General features: G+C 41.7%; 1 protein-coding gene across 2 annotated transcripts in view; it reads left to right on the forward strand.

Annotated features, from left to right (window-relative positions):
• The window catches only part of LOC139751987 (frizzled-9-like), a 147,749-nt gene that overhangs the window by 18,931 nt on the left and 106,602 nt on the right, over positions 1 to 22,216 (forward strand). For both annotated transcript variants that reach the window (XM_071667737.1, XM_071667736.1), the window contains exons 2-4: positions 17,934 to 18,068; positions 20,255 to 20,458; positions 21,152 to 21,274. In XM_071667737.1, coding sequence (XP_071523838.1) covers positions 17,946 to 18,068; positions 20,255 to 20,458; positions 21,152 to 21,274 — 450 coding nt within the window. In that variant the 5' untranslated portion in view covers positions 17,934 to 17,945. The remainder of the gene's footprint in view (positions 1 to 17,933; positions 18,069 to 20,254; positions 20,459 to 21,151; positions 21,275 to 22,216) is intronic.

Below are 22,216 nucleotides of genomic sequence, written 5' to 3' on the forward strand. Positions count from 1 at the left end.
AAAAATAACACGTATAAGTAATGAGAGAGAGAGAGAGAGAGAGAGAGAGAGAGAGAGAGAGAGAGAGAGTCTAATGTCACCGTGTATTGTTAGTTGTACTACCACCTCTGAGGGTAGGCTCAAGCTGGAAGCAGTATGGTGACACTCCCCATAGGTGGGAGGAAAATGTTTGTTTAGATTTCTATGGATTATTCCTTCCTGAGATTAACAGGTTGACCATTGGTGGCGCTGCTCACATCTCTCTAGGAAGACTGTAATCACTGACTTCCTCTCCCCACCCCCACCCCCCACCCCAACCCCCACCACCTTTTTTTTTTGTTTCGAGGGGGGGGGGTGAGGGAAAGCTTATAACATTTTCTGTTGAATTATAGGTATAGACAAAGCAAGGTTTTCTCTTTTGACATCTTTGTGTTAAGTAGTATTATACTGCAACCTCAAACTGCACACATCGATTTTCAGAAATGTTCTTGTTATTCAGGAAAAACCTACATCCCAAGAGCAGAAAGAACAAAATAACATTACAGAACACCATGCCAGAACTTTTGGACTTAAACAAATTTGTTTAAACTACCAGTTTCCTACAAGGTGTATTAGATCAGACAAGTCTGACAATATATATTATGCCAAGACCTTCAGTAAGCAGCCTAGTCTGCACGCCCCAGGGCAGGAAAGCTTAATACAGATTAAAATGGAACAGCAAATCATGCCTGAAACTCTTGTATGGAATAATACATTTATCTTCAAAATCTGTAGAAGGTGTGGTGCTGGTAAAATTCCATTTTAGGGGCACCACAGGAATTACTTATCAGTGACCTGACACAGAAATATATAAAGTAATTAGCAAGGGAAGTGTGATGTACATCATTTATCCTAGAAATTAACAGAACACATGAAATCTCACAGAACTTCCTCTAGCATCCCTATTATGATTTCAAGGTCATCAAAAAGAAATATGTTTGCAAGAGTTTTAACAAGTGGTCTTGTGAAAAGAAAAGAGTTGGCAAAAGCCCTGCAAAAGATAAAATGTGGCGAGGCAGCCGGAGTGGATGGTACTGCAGTTGAATTTCTCAAGAAAGGGGATGACAGTGTTGTTGACTGGCTAAGTTAGATTTACGATGGTAAGGTGCTTGAGGATTGGTGGGATGCATATATATAGTGTCAATGTATAAGGGCAAGGAGGATGAAAGTGAGTGTTCAAACTACAGAGGTATATGTTTGTTGAGTGTATCTGGTAAGTTGTATGGGAGAGTGGTGACAGGGTGAAGGCATGTACAGAACATCAGACTGAGGAGGAATAAAGTGATTTCAGGTGTGGTAGAGGATGTGTGGAGCAGGTGTTTGCTTTGAAGAATGTGTTTGAGAAATACTCAAAAGAAGCAGAGTGATTTGTACGAGGCATTAATGGATCTGGAAAAAGCATAGCATGCAACAAGTTTGATAAGAGTTTCTCTGTTGAAGGCGTTATGTAAATATGGTATGGGAGAAAAGCTTTTAGAAGCAGTAAAGACTTTCTGTCACGAGTATAAGGCATTATTCAAATAGGAAGAGAGGAAGGTGAGTAGTTCCAGGTGATGGTGGGTCTGTAGCAAGGGTATGTGATGTCACCATGGCTGCTTAATATATTTACAAATGGAGAGGTGAGCTAGGTTATATACAAGGGTCTTGGAGAGAAGGGTGGGTTTGCAGTCTGCAGGGAAGGTATGGGGACTAAGAAGTGAATCAGTTGCTGTTTCCTGATGACACGGCTTAAATAGCAAACTTGAGTTAGAAACTGAAAAGCCAATATCTAGGTACAGGAGGTTGTTTCAGAGGAAAGTTTAGAGTAACTGTGAGTAAAAGTAACATTACTAGTTTAACAAAGGAGAGACAGCTTGGTTGGAGTCTGAGTTTAAACAGAGAGAATCTGGAAGTGAATAATTTTAGATACTTTTAAGTGGGCATGGGACTGGTTGGAACCATGGGAGCTAAAGCCATGGGATGGATGAGGGAGGTATGGTCCTTGGGCCATTAAGGAATGTATGGAAAGTGAGGTCACTGTCTGGCAATGTTTGATGGTATAGTAGTCCAGCTTTATTGTATGAATGCGAGACCTGGGCCCTTCATGAAAAAGTAAGGAATAGGGTGGATGTGTTAGAAATTAAATGGATGAGAACACTTTCCTTTTTCATTTCCTGATGTAGGGTTTTCCAGGTACTCTCCCAGCTCCAGGTGGATAAAATATATGGTTCGATGGCATAACTCCTCAAGTCCTAACGGAGTGTGCCTCTGAACTAGCACCAATCCTTGATGGCCTATTTTGCCTGTCTAAAACCCCAGACTTTCCCATCTGCTTAGAAGCATGCCTAGGTGCAGCCCATCCCTAAGAAGGGAGGTGGCTTTAATCTCTATCTATCTACACAGAGCTCTTACTTCTACTATCTCCAAAGTCTTTCAAGCTCTCTCTCCTTAACTCCCACTTTCTCAAAAATATAATCCCAATCCCTTCTGTCACAGCTCCATTATGGGTTTCATAGTGCTGAGTTTACCGGTGGTCTCTCCTGTGGGACTCGCCTCTGGTCCTCCTCTCTCAGGGCTGTTAGTGAAACTTTTGTTGTTACTCTTGACACCTCCAAGGCATTTGACAGGTTGTGGCATAAGTCTTTGCTTTAAAAACTCCCTTTTTTGATTGTACTGCTTCTCTGTGCCCTACTGTAATTTCCTATCTGGCTGTTATACTGTTGCAGTCATGGATGGAGCAACCTTCCCCTACTATTGTATCAACAGCTGTGTTCCTCAGGGTTCCCTCCTGCCACCTACTCTCTTCCTTCTTTCAATAAATGATCCTCTCTCATATACTTCTAATCCTGTTCACTCTTGTGCTAATGATTCCACTTTACATTCATACTTCAACATGCTTTTCTTCTCTCCTCCCTTTTATATTCATTCTCTTTCTTGTACTGATCAAATTTCCTCCCTTTATTCTGACCTCTGCAGCATTTCGGAGTAGGGCAGTAGTAACCTCATAAAATTCAATAGTGCTAAATTGAAATTTTTCCCTATTTCTCTTTCTGCAAATGACTTGTCTCCCTTCGTTCAATTTCAAAACTCCACAATTCAACACAGTGTTAACATAAACATGTTGGGCATAACCATATCCTCTACTTTCTCCTGGAAACCCCACATAATCAACATCACAAATTCTGCTTCCTGAAAGTTGAAAGTGTTATACAGATGCCATTAATTATGTTCTTGTGAGCAGCAGTTTCCTATGTACGTGGGTTTCATTAGCCCAAAGCTGGAGTACTGCTTTTACATCTGAGGTGGCTCATCTCTACCTCTCTATTAACTGTCTCATTAATTAATCTGGTATCACCTCTCTTCAACCTTCCCTTTCCGTATGCTGCTATGTTGCCTCTTGCTATATATTCAATAGATATTATTCTGGTCACTCCTCTGGTGAAGTGTTTGCACATACCCCACCCCCAAGTTTGGACCCATTGGTCGTGTTTGACTGCTGCTTCCCGGAGCTTGTGGGAGGAGACTGACCACTCGAGGATTGGCCATTATGATGCCTCTTTCTTCCCTCCTCCAACAGATAATGTGTTGAATTCTCTTTGTTTTGTCTGTGTCTTTCCATATAACCTTTCGTCCTTTAACACTCTCCTCTACAAACACTTGTCCAGCCCTGATTGAGGCATTTTTTGCCTGTGCTAGAAACCCTCCCCTCCTTTTATTTTAACTTTCTAAAAGGGGAAACAGAAAAGGAGTCATGCGGGTAGTGCTCATCCTCCTCGAAGGCTCAGATTGGGGTGTCTAATGTGTGTGAATGTAACCAAGATGAGAAAAAAGGAGAGATAGGTAGTATGTTTGAGGAAAGGAACCTCTATGTTTTGGCTCTGAGTGAAACGAAGCTCAACGGTAAAGGGGAAGAGTGGTTTGGGAACGTCTTGGGAATAAAGTCAGGGGTTAGTGAGAGGACAAGAGCAAGGGAAGGAGTAGCACTACTCCTGAAACAGGAGTCATGGGAGTATGTAATAGAGTGTAAGAAAGTAAACTCTAAAATGATATGGATAAAACTGAAAGTGGATGGAGAGAGATGGGTGATTACTGGTGCATATGCACCTGGGCATGAGAAGAAAGATCATGAGAGGCAAGTGTTTTGGGAGTAGCTGAGTGAGTGTGTTAGTAGTTTTGATGCACGAGACCGGGTTATAGTGATGGGTGATTATGAATGCAAAGGTGAGTAATGTGGCAGTTGGGAGAATAATTGGTGTACATGGGGTGTTCAATGTTGTAAATGGAAATGGTGAAGAGCTTCTAGATTTATGTGCTGAAAAAGGACTGGTGATTGTGCATACCTGGTTTAAAAAGAGAGATATACATAAGTATACATATGTAAGTGGGAGAGATGGCCAGAGAGCGCTATTGGATTATGTGTTAATTGATAGGCGCGCGAAAGAGAGACTTTTGGATGTTAATGTGCTGAGAGGTGAAACTGGAGGGATGTCTGATCATTATCTTGTGGAGGCGAAGGTGAATATGTGTAGAGGTTTTCAGAAAAGAAGAATGTTGGGGTGAAGAGAGTGGTGAGAGTAAGTGAGCTTGGGAAGGAGACTTGTGTGAGGAAGTACCAGGAGAGACTGAGTGCAGAATGGAAAAAGGTGAGAACAATAGACGTAAGGGGAGTGGGGGAGGAATGGGATGTATTTAGGGATGCAGTGATGGCTTGCGCAAAAGATGCTTGTGGTATGAGAAAGGTGGGAGGTGGGCAGATTAGAAAGGGTAGTGAATGGTGGGATGAGGAAGTAAGATTGTTAGTGAAAGAGAAGAGAGAGGCATTTGAATGATTTTTGCAGGGAAATAATGCAAATGACTGGGAGATGTATAAAAGAAAGAGGTAGGAGGTCAAGAGAAAGGTGAAGAGGTGAAAAAGAGGGCAAGTGAGAGTTGGGGTGAGAGAGGATCATGAAATTTTAGGGAGAATAAAAAGATGTTTTGGAAAGAGGTAAATAAAGTGCGTAAGACAAGGGAACAACTGGGAACATCAGTGAAGGGGGCTAATGGGGAGGTGATAACAAGTATTGGTGATGTGAGAAGGAGATGGAGTGAGTATTTTGAAGGTTTGTTGAATGTGTTTGATGATAGAGTGGCAGATATAGGGTGTTTTGGTCGAAGTGGTGTGCAAAGTGAGCGGGGTTAGGGAGAATGATTTGGTAAACAGAGAAGAGGTAGTAAAAGCTTTGCGGAAGATGAAAGCCAGCAAGGCAGTGGGTTTGGATGGTATTGCAGTGAAATTTATTAAAAAAGGGGGTGACTGTATCGTTGACTGTTTGGTAAGGTTATTTAATGTATGTATGACTCATGGTGAGATGCCTGAGGATTGGCAGAATGCTTGCATAGTGCCATTGTACAAAGGCAAAGGGGATAAAAGTGAGTGCTCAAATTACAGAGGCATAAGTTTGTTGAGTATTCCTGGGAAATTATATGGGAGGGTATTGACAGAGAGGGTGAAGGCATGTACAGAGCATCAGATTGGGGAAGAGCAGTGTGGTTTCAGAAGTGGTAGAGGATGTGTGGATCAGGTGTTTGCTTTTAAGAATGTATGTGAGAAATACTTAGAAAAGCAAATGGATTTGTATGTAGCATTTATGGATCTGGAGAAGGCATATGATAGAGTTGATAGAGATGCTCTGTGGAAGGTATTAAGAATATATAGTGTGGGAGGCAAGTTGTCAGAAGCAGTGAGAAGTTTTTATCGAGGATGTAAGGCATGTGTACGTGTAGGAAGAGAGGAAAGTGATTGGTTCTCAGTGAATGTTGGTTTGGGGCAGGGGTGCATGATGTCTCCATGGTTGTTTAATTTGTTTATGGATGGGGTGTTAGGGAGGTGAATGCAAGAGTCTTGGAAAGAGGGGCAAGTATGCAGTCTGTTGTGGATGAGAGAGCTTGGGAAGTGAGTCAGTTGTTGTTCACTGATGATACATCGCTGGTGGCTGATTCAGGTGAGAAACTGCAGAAGCTGGTGACTGAGTTTGGTAAAGTGTGTGAAGAAGAAAGCTGAGAGTAAATGTGAATAAGAGCAAGGTTATTAGGTACAGTAGGGTTGAGGGACAAGTCAATTGGGAGGTAAGTTTGAAAGGAGAAAAACTGCAGGAAGTGAAGTGTTTTAGACATCTGGGAGTGGATTTGGCAGCGGATGGAACCAAGGAAGTGGAAGTGAATCATTGGGTGGGGGAGGGGGTGAAAGTTCTAGGAGCGTTGAAGAATGTGTGGAAGTCAAGAACATTATCTCGGAAAGCAAAAATGGGTATGTTTGAAGGAATAGTAGTTCCAACAATGTTATATGGTTGCAAGGCATGGGCTATAGATAGAGTTATGCGGAGGAGGTTGGATGTGCTGGAAATGAGATGTTTAAGGACAATATGTGGTTTGATCAAGTGAGTAATGAAAGGGTAAGAGAGATGAGTGGTAATAAAAAGAGTGTGGTTGAGAGAGCAGAAAAGGGTGTTTTGAGATGGTATGGTCACATGGAGAGAATGAGTGAGGAAAGATTGACTAAGAGGATATATGTGTCAGAGGTGGACAAAACGAGGAAAAGTGGGAGACCAAATTGGAGGTGGAAAGATGGAGTGAAAAAGATTTTGAGTGATTGGGGCCTGAACATGCAGGAGAGTGAGGGGTGTGCAAGGAATAGAGAGAATTGGAATGATGTGGTATACTGGGGTCGACGTGCTGTCAGTGGATTGAACCAGGGCATGTGAAGCGTCTGGGGTAGACCATGAAAAGTTCTGTAGGGCCTGGATGTGGAAAGGGAGCTGTGGTTTCGGTGCATTATACATGACAGCTACAGCTCAGTAGTGAGTGTGGGCGAATGTGGCCCTTGTTGTCTTTTCCTAGCCCTACCTCGCACACATGCGGTGGGAGAGGTTTATTATTTCATGTGTGGCGGGGTGGCGATGGGAATGAATAAAGGCAGACAGTACGAACCATGTACATGTGTACATGTCTGTGTGAGTATATATAAGTATACGCTGAGATGTACAGGTATGTATATTTACGTGTGATGACGTGTATGTATATACATGTGTATGTGGGTGGGTTGGGCCATTCTTTTATCTGTTTTCTTGCGTTACCTCGCTAACGTGGGAGACAGCGACAAAGCAAAATAATATAATAATAATAATATATATTATATAGAGGATGTGTGGATCAGGTGTTTGCTTAGAAGAATGTATGTGAGAAATACTTAGAAAAGCAAATGGATTTGTATGTAGCATTTATGGATCTGGAGAAGGCATATGATAGAGTTGATAGAGATGCTCTGTGGAAGGTATTAAGAATATATGGTGTGGGAGGCAAGTTGTTAGAAGCAGTGAAAAGTTTTTATCGAGGATGTAAGGCATGTGTACGTGTAGGAGGAGAGGAAAGTGATTGGTTCTCAGTGAATGTAGGTTTGCGGCAGGGGTGTGTGATGTCTCCATGGTTGTTTAATTTGTTTATGGATGGTGTTGTTAGGGAGGTGAATGCAAGAGTTTTGGAAAGAGGGGCAAGTATGAAGTCTGTTGGGGATGAGAGAGCTTGGGAAGTGAGTCAGTTGTTGTTTGCTGATGATACAGCGCTGGTGGCTGATTCATGTGAGAAACTGCAGAAGCTGGTGACTGAGTTTGGTAAAGTGTGTGAAAGAAGAAAGTTAAGAGTAAATGTGAATAAGAGCATGGTTATTAGGTACAGTAGGGTTGAGGGTCAAGTCCATTGGGAGGTGAGTTTGAATGGAGAAAAACTGGAGGAAGTGAAGTGTTTTAGATATCTGGGAGTGGATCTGGCACCGGATGGAACCATGGAAGCGGAAGTGTATCATAGGGTGGGGGAGGGGCGAAAATTCTGGGAGCCTTGAAGAATGTGTGGTAGTCGAGAACATTATCTCGGTAAAGCAAAAATGAGTATGACTTTGAAGGAATAGTGGTTTCCAACGATGTTGTATGGTTGTGAGGCTGGCTATGATAAGTTGTGCGCAGAGATGATGTGCGGAAATGAGGTGGGGGACAAGTTTAGGTGGTTTATGAGTAATACTAAGTAAAGATGTGGAAAGAAATAGACGTGGTTAAGACAAAGAGGTGTTTGTATTGGTTGGCACATGAGAATATAGGAAAGATGACAAAGAGGATATATTCCAGTGAGGAACAGAAAGTGGAACCAAATTGAGTGAAAGACCCCAGACGCTTCACATGCCCTGGTTCAATCCATTGACAGCACGTCAATATGATTCACTTCCATGGTTCCATCCGCTGCCAGATCCACTCCCAGATATCTAAAACACTTTACTTCCTCCAGTTTTCTCCATTCAAACTTACCTCCCAATTGACTTGACCCTCAACCCTACTGTACCTAATAACCTTGCTCTTATTCACATTTACTCTTAACTTTCTTCTTTCACACACTTTACCAAACTCAGTCACCAGCTTCTGAAGTTTCTTACATGAATCAGCCACCAGCGCTGTATCATCAGCGAACAACAACTGACTCACTTCCCAAGCTCTCTCATCCACAACAGACTGCATACTTGCCCCTCTTTCCAAAACTCTTGCATTCACCTCCCTAACAACCCCATCCATAAACAAATTAAACAACCATGGAGACATCACACACCCGTGCCGCAAACCCACATTCACTGAGAACCAATCACTTTCCTCTCTTCCTACACGTACACATGCCTTACATCCTCGATAAAAACTTTTCACTGCTTCTAACAACTTACCTCCCACACCATATATTCTTAAAACCTTCCACAGAGCATCTCTATTAACTCTATCATATGCCTTCTCCAGATCCATAAATGCTACATACAAATCCATTTGCTTTTCTAAGTATTTCTCACATACATTCTTCAAAGCAAACACCTGATCCACACATCCTCTACCACTTCTGAAACCACACTGCTCTTCCCCAATCTGATGCTCTGTCCATGCCTTCACCCTCTCAATCAATACCCTCCCATATAATTTACCAGAAATACTCAACAAACCTATACCTCTGTAATTTGAGCACTCACTCTTATCCCCTTTGCCTTTGTACATTGGCACTATGCAAGCATTCCGCCAATCCTCAGGCACCTCACCATGAATCATACATACATTAAATAACCTTACCAACCAGTCAACAATACAGTCACCCCCTTTTTTAATAAATTCCACTGCAATACCATCCAAACCCGCTGCCTTGCCGGCTTTCATCTTCCGTAAAGCTTTCACTGCCTCTTCTCTGTTTACCAAATCATTTTCCCTAACCCTCTCACTTTGCACACCACCTCGACCAAAACACCCTATATCTGCCACTCTATCATCAAACACATTCATCAAACCTTCAAAATACTCTCTCCTTCTCACATCACCACTACTTGTTATCACCTCCCCATTAGTCCCCTTCACTGAAGTTCCCATTTGCTCCCTTGTCTTACACACTTTATTTACCTCCTTCCAAAACATCTTTTTATTCTCCCTAAAATTCAATGATACTCACTCACCCCAACTCTCATTTGCCCTCTTTTTCACCTCTTGCACCTTTCTCTTGACCTCCTGCCTCTTTCTTTTATACGTCTCCCACTCATTTGCATTTTTCCCTGCAAAAATCGCCCAAATGCCTCTCTCTTCTCTTTCACTAATAGTCTTACTTCTTCATCCCACCACGCGCTACCTTTTCTAATCAACCCACCTCCCACGCTTCTCATGCCACAAGCATCTTTTGCACAAGCCATCACTGCTTCCCTAAATACATCCCATTCCTCCCCCACTCCCCTTACCTCCTTTGTTCTCACCTTTTTCCATTCTGTATGCAGTCTCTCCTGGTACTTCCTCACACAAGTCTCCTTCCCAAGCTCATTTACTCTCACCACTCTCTTCACCCCAACATTCTCTCTTCTTTTCTGAAAACCCCCATGAATCTTCACCTCCACCTCCACAAGATAATGATCAGACCTCCCTCCAGTTGCACCTCTCAGCACATTAACATCAAAAAGTCTCACTTTTGCGCGTCTATCAATTAACATGTAATCCAATAACGCTCTCTGGCCATCTCTCCTACTTACATACATATACTTATGTATATCTCGCTTTTTAAACCAGGTATTCCCAGGTGTGTATATGTATATATATACATATATATATATATATATATATATATATATATATATATATATATATATATATATATATATATATATACATATATATATATATATATATATATATATATATATATATATATATATATATATATACTATTCCTTCAAACATACCCATTTTTGCTTTCCGAGAACATTATCTCGGAAAGCAAAAATGGGTATGTTTGAAGGAATAGTGGTTCCAACAATGTTGTATGGTTGCGAGGCGTGGGCTATGGATAGAGTTGTGCGCAGGAGGATGGATGTGCTGGAAATGAGATGTTTGAGGACAATGTGTGGTGTGAGGTGGTTTGATCGAGTAAGTAACGTAAGGGTAAGAGAGATGTGTGGAAATAAAAAGAGCGTGGTTGAGAGAGCAGAAGAGGGTGTTTTGAAATGGTTTGGGCACATGGAGAGAATGAGTGAGGAAAGATTGACCAAGAGGATATATGTGTCGGAGGTGGAGGGAACGAGGAGAAGTGGGAGACCAAATTGGAGGTGGAAAGTATATACATTTTATGGGGGGGGGTTTGGGGCCCATTTTTTTTATCTGTTTTTTTGCGTTACCCGTTTAAGGGGAGACAGCCCCAAAGAAAAATTTAATATAAAAAAAATAATATATATTTAAAATAGGGGAAATGTGGGGAAACCAGGTTTTTTGTTTTAGAAGAATGTATGGGGAGAAATACTTAGAAAAGCAAATGGATTTGTATGTAGCATTTAGGGATCTGGAAAAGGTTATGTAGAGTTGATAGAGATTTTCTGTGGAAGGTATTAAAATATTTTGGTGTGGGGGAAAGGGTTGTTAAAAGCAGTGAAAATTTTTTATCGGGGATGTAAGGCAGGTGTACGTGTAGGGGAGGGGAAAAGTGATTGGTTCCTTGAATGTAGGTTTGCGGAAGGGGTTGTGATGTACCGGTTGTTTAATTTGTTTATGGATGGGGGTTTTTTGGGGAGGTGAATGCAAGATTTTTGGGAAAGAGGGGAAGGTATAAGTCTGTTGGGGTGGAAAAGCTTGGAAGTGAGTCAGTTTTTTTTGTGATGATACAGGTGGTGGCGTTAGGGAGAAAACTCCCGAAGCTGGTGACTGATTTTAATTTTTAAAGTGTTGTGAAAAAGAAATTTAAAAGGAGAAATTTGTGAAAAAAGAAGGGTTTTTTTTGGGTTTCAGTAGGGTTGGGGGCCCAAGGGTTCTTTTGGGAGGTGAGTTTAAAAAGGAGAAAAACGGGAAGGAAGTGAAGTGTTTTAGATATCGGGAAATGGATTTTGGACCGGAGGGAAACCAGGGGAAGCGGAAAGTTAAAAGGGGTGGGGGAGGGGGCAAAAATTTTGGGGGCCCCTTTGGGAAAAAATGGGGGAAAGTCGAAAAAAATTACCCGGGAAACCCAAAAAGAAAATGTTTAAAGGGAAAATAGTAGTTCCAACTTTTTGGTAGGGTTTTTTGAGGCTGTGGGCAAAATGGAAATGGGTTGTGCGCCAGGAGGATGGATGGCGGGAAAATGATGTTTGGGGAAATTGTGTGGTTTGAGGGTTTGATCGAGAAAGAAACGTAAGGGTAAGGAAAAGTGTGGAAATAAAAAAGCGGGGTTGGGGAGAGCAGAAAAAGGGTGTTTTAAAAGGGTTTTTGGGAAACATGGAGAGAATGAGGGGGGAAAGATTGAAAAAGGGGTTATATTTTTGCAGGGGTGGGGGGAAAACGAGGAGAATGGGAGCCCAAAATTTGGGAGGGGGAAAAGAGGGGTTTTAAAAAAGAATTTTGAGGGGATTGGGGCCCCTGAAATGCAGGAGGGTAAAAGGGTGCAAGGAATGGAGTAAAAGGGAAATGAGTGGTATACCGGGGTTTCGACGTGCTGTCAAGGTTTTGAACCAGGCATGGAAGCGTTGGGGAAAACCAAAACAACATCGTTGGGAACCATTTTTCCTAAAAAACCCCCTTTTTTGTTTTCCCGAGATAATTTTCCCCGACTTACAAAAAAATTCTTCAAGGCCCCCCAAAATTTTTCCCCCCCCCCCCACCCTATGATTCCCCTTCCCTTCCATGGTTCCACCCGGGCTGCCAGATCCACTCCCAGATAAAAAAAACACTTTACTTTCCCTCCATTTTTCCCTCCATTCAAATTTACCTCCCAATTGATTGACCCTCCCCCCACTTTTCCTAAAAAACCTTGTTTTAAATCACATTTACTCTTAACTTTCTTCTTTCACACATTTTTCCCAAACTCAGTCACCAGCTTTTAAGTTTTTACATGAATCAGCCCCCAGCGCGTAAACATCAGCGGGAAAAAACAAACCCGCCCCTTCCCCAAACTCCCCTCATCCACAACAGATGCATACTTGCCCCCTTTTCCAAATCTTGCTTCACCTCCCTAACCAAACCCCCTCCCTAAAAAAATTAAAAACCAAGGAGGGCATCACACACCCTGGGCCCCCAAACCCCCATTCACTTTGGGAAACCCCTCACTTTCCTCTCTTCCTACACGTAACATGCCTTTTCATCCCCGATAAAAAATTTTTTACTGCTTTTAAAAAACTTCCCCCCCACACCATATATCTTAAAACCTTCCCCAGAGCATCTCAAATTTAAATCTATCAATGCCTTTTCCAGAAACCCTAAATGCTACATACAAAAACCATTTGCTTTTCAAATTTTTCTCACATACTTCTTTAAAACAAACAACCCCATCCACCACCTCTACCCCTTCTGAAAACCCAAAGCTCTTTTCCCCCAAACTATGCTTTGTTTCCCTGCCTTCACCTTCCCCCCCAAACAATACCCCCCCCAAAAAAAATTTTCCCCCGAAAAAAAAAACTCCCCAACCAAAAAACCCCCATAAAACCCCCTGTAATTTGAGCAATCACCCCTTTTCCCCTTTGCCTTTGTACCTTGGGGACTTGGGAACATTCCGCCAATCCTCAGGCACCTACCATGGGGAAACATACCCTAATTTAAAAAACCTTACCCAAACCCGTCAACAAAACAGTCACCCCCCCCTTTTAAAAAAAATTCCACTGCAAAAACCCTCCAAACCCCTTTCCTTTCCGGCTTTCATCTTTCCCTAAGCTTTCACTGCCTCTTCTCTGTTTACCGAATCTTTTTCCCAAACCCCTCACTTTGCACACCACCTCGACCAAAACCCCCTAATCTGCCCTCTTCATCAAACATTCATCAAACCTTCAAAATACTCTCTCCTTTCACATCACCACTACTTGTTATACCTCCCCATTTCCCTTCACTAAGTTCCATTTGCCCCCTTTCTTACCATTTTATTTCCCTCCCCCAAAAACATTTTTTTATTCCCCCAAAATTAAATGATACTCACCCCCCCCCCAACTCTCATTTCCCCTCTTTTTCACCTCTTGACTTTTTTTTGACCCCCTCCCCTTTTTCTTTTATACGTCTCCCACTCTTTGCATTTTTCCCCCTGAAAAAAATCCCCCAAAATGCCTCTCTCTTCTCTTTCACTAATATTTCTTCTTCATCCCCCCACTCGTCCCTTTTTCCAATCAACCCACCCCCCACGCTTCTATCCCCAAAAGTCTTTTGCAAAGATCACTGTTCCCCAAATACATCCCAACCCCCCCCATCCCTTACCTCCTTTGTTCTCACCTTTTTTCCATTCTGTACGCAGTTCTCCTGGTACTTCCTCAAAAATCCCCTTCCCCAAGTATTTACTCTCACCACTCTCTTCACCCAAAACATCTCTCTTCTTTTCTAAAAAACCCCCAGATTTCACCCCCACCCCCCACAAGATAAAAGATCAGACCTCCCCCAGTTTCACCTTAGCCATTAACATCAAAAAGTCTTTTTTGCGCGTCTATCAATTAAAATGTAATCCAATAACGCTCTCTGGCCACCCCTACTTTCTTTAAATATTTTGTATATCTGCTTTTTAAAACCAGGTATTCCAGGTGTGTTCTGCATATATTAAAATATAATTTTATATAATATTTTTATATATATATATATATATATAAATATATATACTTTATAAAATTTATATATATATATTTTATAATATAATAATAATTAAAAAATATACTATTCCTTTAAAAAAACCCCTTTTGCTTTAGAAATTTTCTCGGGAAAACAAAAGGGTATGTTTGAAGGAATAGGGTTCCAACAATTTTGATGGTTTGCGAGGGGGGCCTATGGACAGGTTGTGCGCGGAGGATGGATGTGCTGGAAAAATAGATGTTTGTGGAAATGTGTGGGGTTTTGGGGTGGTTTGATCGATAAAATAACGTTTTAAAGGGGAAAAGGATGTGTGGAAATAAAAAAGGGGGTGGTTGAGGGCAGAAGGGGTGTTTTGAAATGGTTTGGGAATGGAGAGAATGAGTGAGGAAAAAATTTTACCAAGAGGATATATGTGTCGGAGGTGGAGGGAACAGGAGAAGTGGGGGACCAAATTGGGGGGTGGAAAGATGGGTGAAAAAGATTTTTTTTTGATCGGGGCCTGAACAGCGGAGGGTGAAAGGAGGGGAAGGAAAAAGTGAATTGGTCGATGTGGGTTACCGGGTTGACGTGCTGTTGGATTGAATCAGGGCATTTAAGCGTCTGGGGGAAACCCTTGGGAAAGTGCGTGGTATGTTAAAATTTTCGTGTGTGGACGTATTTTTACAGTGTTGGGGGTGGGTTGGGGGCCCTTTTTTCATTGTTTCCCTTGGCCCACCTCGCAAACGGGGGAGCAGCGCCAAAGCAAAAAAAAAAATTAAAATAATTATTCCCCCGGGGATAGGGGAGAAAGAATTCTTCCCCGATTCCCCGCGTGTCGTAGAAAAGGGGACAAAAGGGGGGGAGCGGGGGGGTGGAAATCCCCCCCTCTCAATTTTTTTTAATTTTCCAAAAGAAGGAACAGAGAAGGGGGCCAGGTGAGGATATTCCCTCAGTGGCCCAGTTCTCTGTTCTTAACGCTACCTCGCTAACACGGGAAATGGCGAATAGTTTGAAAAAAAAAAAAATATATATATATATATATATATATATATATATATATATATATATATATATATATATATATATATATATATATATATATTTTTAATTTTCCAAAAGAGGGAACAGAGAAGATGGCCAGGTGAGGATATTCCCTCAAAGGCCCAGTCCTCTGTTTTTAACGCTACCTCGCTATCGCGGGATATGGCGAATAGTATGAAAAAAAAATATATATATATATATATATATATATATATATATATATATATATATATATATATATATATATATACCTGGGAATACCTGGTTCAAAAAGCGAGATATACATAAGTATATATATATATATATATATATATATATATATATATATATATATATATATATATATATATATATATATTATGTATATATATATATATATATTATTTTTTTTTTTATTATACTTCGTCGCTGTCTCCCGCGTTTGCGAGGTAGCACAAGGAAACAGACGAAAGAAATGGACCCAACCCCCCCCATACACATGTATACACATACGTCCACACACGCAAATATACATACCTACACAGCTTTCCATGGCTTACCCCAGACGCTTCACATGCCTTGATTCAATCCACTGACAGCACGTCAACCCCGGTATACCACATCGCTCCAATTCACTCTATTCCTTGCCCTCCTTTCACCCTCCTGCATGTTCAGGCCCCGATCACACAAAATCTTTTTCACTCCATCTTACCACCTCCAATTTGGTCTCCATCTTCTCCTTGTTCCCTCCACCTCCGACACATATATCCTCTTGGTCAATCTTTCCTCACTCATCCTCTCCATGTGCCCAAACCACTTCAAAACACCCTCTTCTGCTCTCTCAACCACGCTCTTTTTATTTCCACACATCTCTCTTACCCTTACGTTACTCACTCCATCAAACCACCTCACACCACACATTGTCCTCAAACATCTCATTTCCAGCACATCCATCCTCCTGCGCACAACTCTATCCATAGCCCACGCCTCGCAACCATACAACATTGTTTGAACCACTATTCCTTCATACATACCCATTTTTGCTTTCCGAGATAATGTTCTCGACTTCCACACATTCTTCAAGGCCCCCAGAATTTTCGCCCCCTCCCCCACCCTATGATCCACTTCCGCTTCCATGGTTCCATCCGCTGCCAGATCCACTCCCAGATATCTAAAACACTTCACTTCCTCCATATATATATATATATATATATATATATATATATGGGAGCGGGGGGCTGGAAATCCTCCCCTCTCATTTTTTGATTTTCCAAAGGAAGGAACAGAGAAGGGGGCCAAGTGGGGATTTCCCTCAAAGGCTCAGTCCTCTGTTCCTAAAGCTACCTCGTTACCGCGGGAAATGGCGAATAGTATGAAAAAAAAAATATATATATATATATATATATATATATATATATATATATATATATATAGTATGAAAGAAAGAAGATATATATATATATATATATATCTTCTTTCTTTTCTTTCAAACTATTCGCCATTTCCCGCGTTAGCGAGGTAGCGTTAAGAACAGAGAACTGGGCCTTTGAGGGAATATCATCACCTGGCCCCCTTCTCTGTTCCTTCTTTTGGAAAATTAAAAAAAAAAATGAGAGGGGAGGATTTCCACCCCCCCGCTCCCTCCCCTTTTAGTCGCCTTCTACGACACGCAGGTAATACATGGGAAGTATTCTTTCTCCCCTATCCCCAGGGATAATATATATATATACATATATTCTGGGAGCCTTGAAGAATGTGTGGAGGTCGAGAGCATAATCTCAGAAAGTGGAAATGGGTGTGTTTGGGGGAATGGTGGTTCCAGCAATATTGTATGGTTGCAAGGCGTGGGCTATGGATAGAGTTGTGCGCAGGAGGGTGGATGTGCTGGAAATGAGATGTTTGGGGACGACGTGTGGTGTGAGATGGTTTGATCGAGTAAGTAATAACAGGGTAAGAGAGATGTGTGGTAATAAAGGGAGTACGGTTGAGAGAGCAGAAGAGGGTGTTTTGAAGTGGTTTGGTCACATGGAGAGAATGAGTGAGGAAAGATTGATCAAGAGGATATATGTGTCAGAGGTGGAGGGAACGAGGAGAAGTGGGAGACCAAACTGGAGGTGGGAGAATAGAGTGAAGGGGATTTTGAGTGATTGGGGCCTGAACATGCAGGAGGGTGAGGGGCGTGCAAGGAATGGAGTGAGTTGGAACGATGTGGTGCACCAGGGTCGACGTGCTGTCGATGGATTGAACCAGGGCATGTGAAGCGTCTGGGGTGAGCCATGGAAAGTTCTGTGGGGCCTGGATATGGAAAGGGAGCTGTGCTTTTGGTGCATTATTACATGACAGCTAGAGACTGAGTGTGAATGAATGGGGCCTTTGTTGTCTTTTCCTAGCGCTATCTCACACACATGAGGGGGCAGGGGGTTGTTATTCCATGTGTGGCGAGGTGGCGATGGGAATAAATAAAGGCAGACAGTATAAATTATGTACATGTGTATATATGTATATGTCTGTGTATGTATATATGTATACATTGAGATGTATAGGTATGTATATTTGCGTGTGTGGACGTGTATGTATATACATGGGTATGTGGGTGGGTTGGGCCATTCTTTTGTCGGGAGACAGCGACAAAGCAAAATAATAATAAAAAATATATCAAACATGTTTCTCAGGATATACCATATGTATCCTTGGCACATAATATATCGTGTATTCTAAGGTAATATTATAACGTGTCCTCAGTGCATGATATGTATTCTCAGGATACATTATAAAATGTATCATCAAGACATACTTGATGTAACACATATCCCACAAAGATACTGAGAGGTTTATGTTTTACAGGTGCATGAGTTCATGCCATTGGTGGGAATAGGGTGCAGCCAGCACCTGAGGTTCTTCCTGTGTTCGTTGTATGCACCCCTGTGCACTACTGTGGTGGGCACACCTATCCCCTCCTGCAGGTCCCTCTGCCTTGAGGTACGTTATTCGGGTGATACTATCCTGTCTCCTCATGCAAGTCCCTCTGCCCCATGGTATGTCACTCACATAATAGCTTCTTATCCCTTTCTGCAGGTTCCTCTCCCTTTAGGTACATTATCCACATGATACCATCCTATCCCCTCCATCAGGTCCCTCTGCCTCGTAGTGCAGCATCTACATGGTGCTTTCCTATCCACCACTGCAAGTTCCTCTGCCTCAAGATACATCATCTAGATGGTACTTTCCCATCCCCTACTACAGGTTCCTCTGCCTCAATGTACATTATCTACATTGTACCTTCCTATCCCCTCCTGAAGGTCTCTTTGCCTGGAGGTACATCATATATGTGTTACCTTGCTATCCCTTTCTGGAGGTCCCTCTGCCTTAAGGTATGTCATCTGGATGGTACTTTCTCATCCCCTCCTGCAGTTCCTCTGCCTTGATGTACATCATCTACATGGTACCTTCCTATCCCCTCCAGCAGGTCCCTTTACCTAGAGGTACATCTTATATGTATTACTTTGCTGTCCTCTCCAACAGGTTCCTCTGCCTCAAGGTATGTCATCTAAATGGTATTTTCCTATGCCCTCCACAGGTTCCTCTGTTGTATGGTGCCTTAAGTACTTCATTGACTTGGTTGGATAATGTGTGTTCTTGGCAAGGTGATCATAAGCATGAAAGATCACTTAGATTTGTGATAGGCATTGTATGTGTATGGTAAGATAATGTATTACATGGCAGGGTAGAGTGTCTCTACATGCACATGTCACAAACATACTGTACATGGCAGGGCAGACTGGGTCCATTTGCATGTGTCACAAACATAACTGCATATGGCAGGGTGGAATGTGTCCACTTGCATGTGTTACAAATATATTATACTTAGCAGAGTAGTGTGTGTCCACATAAACACAATGGAGGGTTTGAAGCTCAATATGCAAATATTTACTGAGTTTATTTGAGCAGCCATGATGTGGAGGGTAAAGAGTGTCACACAATGTCCTAGAAAAGCCTGACTGATCAGAGGATTAACAATACAGTTTAACTAGCACCAACAGAAAGGTAATTTTCTGGACATGTTGGGGTAAGTTATGTACTTGGTGGGTAACAACATTCTCTGTAATGAAATTTATTAAGGACTGCAATACTCCTTTTCTGATATCAAGCTTATACACAGCAACAACATTCAGTCATTATATCAAACCTTATACAAAGTAGCAACACTTAGTCAGTGCAGTCAGACTTACACAAAGCAGCAATACTCAACTATTGTAGTGAACCTTATACATGAAAGCAACACTCAGTCACTGAAGTAAAGCTTATATAGAACAGCAACACTCAGTCACTGAAGTAAAGCTTATATAGAACAGCAACACTCAGTCACTGAAGTAAAGCTTATATAGAACAGCAACAGACAGTCACAGAAGTAAAGCTTATATAGAACAGCAACAGACAGTCACTAAAATGAAGTTCATATAAAACAGCAACAGACAGCCACTATAGTGAAGCTTATAGAGAGTAGCAACATTCAACCACTGTAGTTAAGCTTATCCAGAGCAGCATCACTCAATCACTGTAATGAAAATTATACATAGCAGCAACACAGCCCATGTGGTCAAGCTTATACAGAAGAGCAGTAATCAACCAAAGTAGTTAAGCTTATAGGGAGCAGCATCGCTCAACCACCACAGTGAAGCTTATACAAAGCAGCAACACTCAACCACTTTAATGAAGCTTATACAGAGCAGCATCACTTAAGCACTGTAGTGAAGCTTATACAGAGCAGCATCACTTAAGCACTGTAGTGAAGCTTATACAGAGCAGCATCACTTAAGCACTGTAGTGAAGCTTAAACAGAGCAACAATGTTGACCAATGTATTTAAGCTTAAACTGAGCAGCAACAGTCAGTCACTGTAATGAAACTTATATGGGAAAGTAACACTTGTTCACTGTTGCAAAGTCAGACAAGGTAGCAGCACAAACTTACCATTGTAAAACCTATGCATGACATCAGCAGAGTGTTTTACAATTTGTAATACATACACAGGAGCCACACAAAGAGTACTGACAGCAAAAGAGAAACTGAGGATTTTAGCAGTAAAACATTGCCATTTTGTTAGGAAGTACACTCAAATTGATGAGAAATCTTGACACCACCTGAGGCTAACCTTTTATTTTACAGGTGCGAGAGAAATGCCTCCCAGTGCTAAGTAAGTTAAATTTTTCATGGCCGGCTGCCTTGGACTGCTCCCAACTGCCCACCCCTGGGGAAGCTGCCCTCTGTATGGAGCTTCCTAACACCACAGCTGCTTCACCTTCCCTAGATCCAGTCAGGCCCTCCCGCATGCCCTACCCACTTGACACTCCTGCTCCCCCTGCCCTACAGGTGAGTAGCATTTAAGGTTCTTGGTGACTTATGGTAATAAAATCACACAAGATCTTAATTCACAAAAGAGGAAAGGCATTATTGTTGTAACTGTAATTGGGAAATCGCTGTATGATTGATGAAACTTGTTAATAATATTTATTAGAATGCAACCTGCTCTCCGTCATCAGTGCTGGACTAGCCATAACTTGCACTTTAAGTCAAAACATGCCTAGAGCAAAGTACTTGAAAAAATTCATGTTTTTCTTTTTGTGTTTACCCTCCCAAGTGCTAACAAACAAAAGCTTATTTAGAATCAGTTCTCACACTGAGGAAGGCGTGTCTTTGTATTCTTTTTCCTTCACAACAAAGTTTAGTCAAACCTGTGTCACACCGGTCACCCAATCTTCATTTAATGCTTGTTTCTCCCATGTCAGTCAAAAGTAGCTTTCCTTTTTACCACAGTTTCATGACCAGTCCTTTGATGAAACTGAATCTATCATCCCACACTAATTCAAACCTGGTAATTATTGTCTGCTGCATTTTGTCACATCATTTTGCTCAGACCATTTAACTTGAGGTAAAAAGTCTCCTCCTCTGTCATTTATTTCCTGATCAGACTTGGCAGTGCACAGTGCAACTCTTCTTTGCATATACATTTTCCACATATCAGTCTCGACCCTTATTTGCAGAAGAGGTTTTTGTTTGTTACAGGACCCTCTGCCAACGGCATGTCCACCCCGCCAGACATGGGTAACAAGCAAGGAGAGTGGGATATGTACACCTAAGTGTGACCATGATGTGCTCTTTCGCCGCACTGACAAACACTTTGCTGAGGTAATTAGTTTGTTATATGATGATGCTGTTATTGCTTGAAATGAAGAAAAATAATATAGCCACTTTTTGAACAGCGTTGACTTTTATGCATTAAAACCATTTTTTTTTGTCTTTTAATGGTAGAATAAGTCATTTAATAGCAACTAATCCTTTAGTTTTCATTCATGACTTGGTTGAAACATATGGATACCATGCTCTCATTTATCATCTATTTATTATACTTGATCGCTGTTTCTTGAGTTTGTGAGGTAGCACCAGGAAACAGATGAAGAATGGCCCATCCACCCACATATACATTTATATACATAGATGTCCATACACGCACATATACATACATATGCATATAAACATATATACATATACATACACATACACAGACATATACATATATACACATGTACAGATTCACACTTGCTTGCCTTCATCCATTCCCAGCACTACCCCATTCCACAGGAAATAGCATTGCTACCCCTTGCTTCAGCGAGGCAGTACCAGAAAAACTGACAAAAATGGCCACAACATGTTGTGTGAGGTGGTTTGATCGAATAAGTAATGAAAGGGTAAAAGAGATGTGTGGTAATAAAAAGAGTGTGGTTGATAGAGCAGAAGAGGGTGTATTGAAATGGTTTGGTCACATGGAGAGAATGAGTGGGGAAAGATTGACAAAGAGGATATATGTGTCAGAGGTGGAGGGAAGGAGGAGAAGTGGGAGACAAAATTGGAGGTGGAAAGATGGAGTGTAAAAGATTTTGAGCGATCGGGGCCTAAAAAGTGTGCAAGGAATAGAGTGAATTGGAACGATGTGTATACTGGGGTCAACATGCTGTCAATGGACTGAATAGGGCATGTGAAGCATCTGGGGTAGACCATGGAAAGTTTTGTGGGGCCTGGATGTGGAAAGGGAGCTGTGGTTTCGGTGCATTATACATGACAGCTAGAGAC

This window comes from Panulirus ornatus, chromosome 12, assembly GCF_036320965.1.
Source record: "Panulirus ornatus isolate Po-2019 chromosome 12, ASM3632096v1, whole genome shotgun sequence".
Taxonomy (NCBI): Eukaryota; Metazoa; Arthropoda; class Malacostraca; order Decapoda; family Palinuridae; genus Panulirus; species Panulirus ornatus.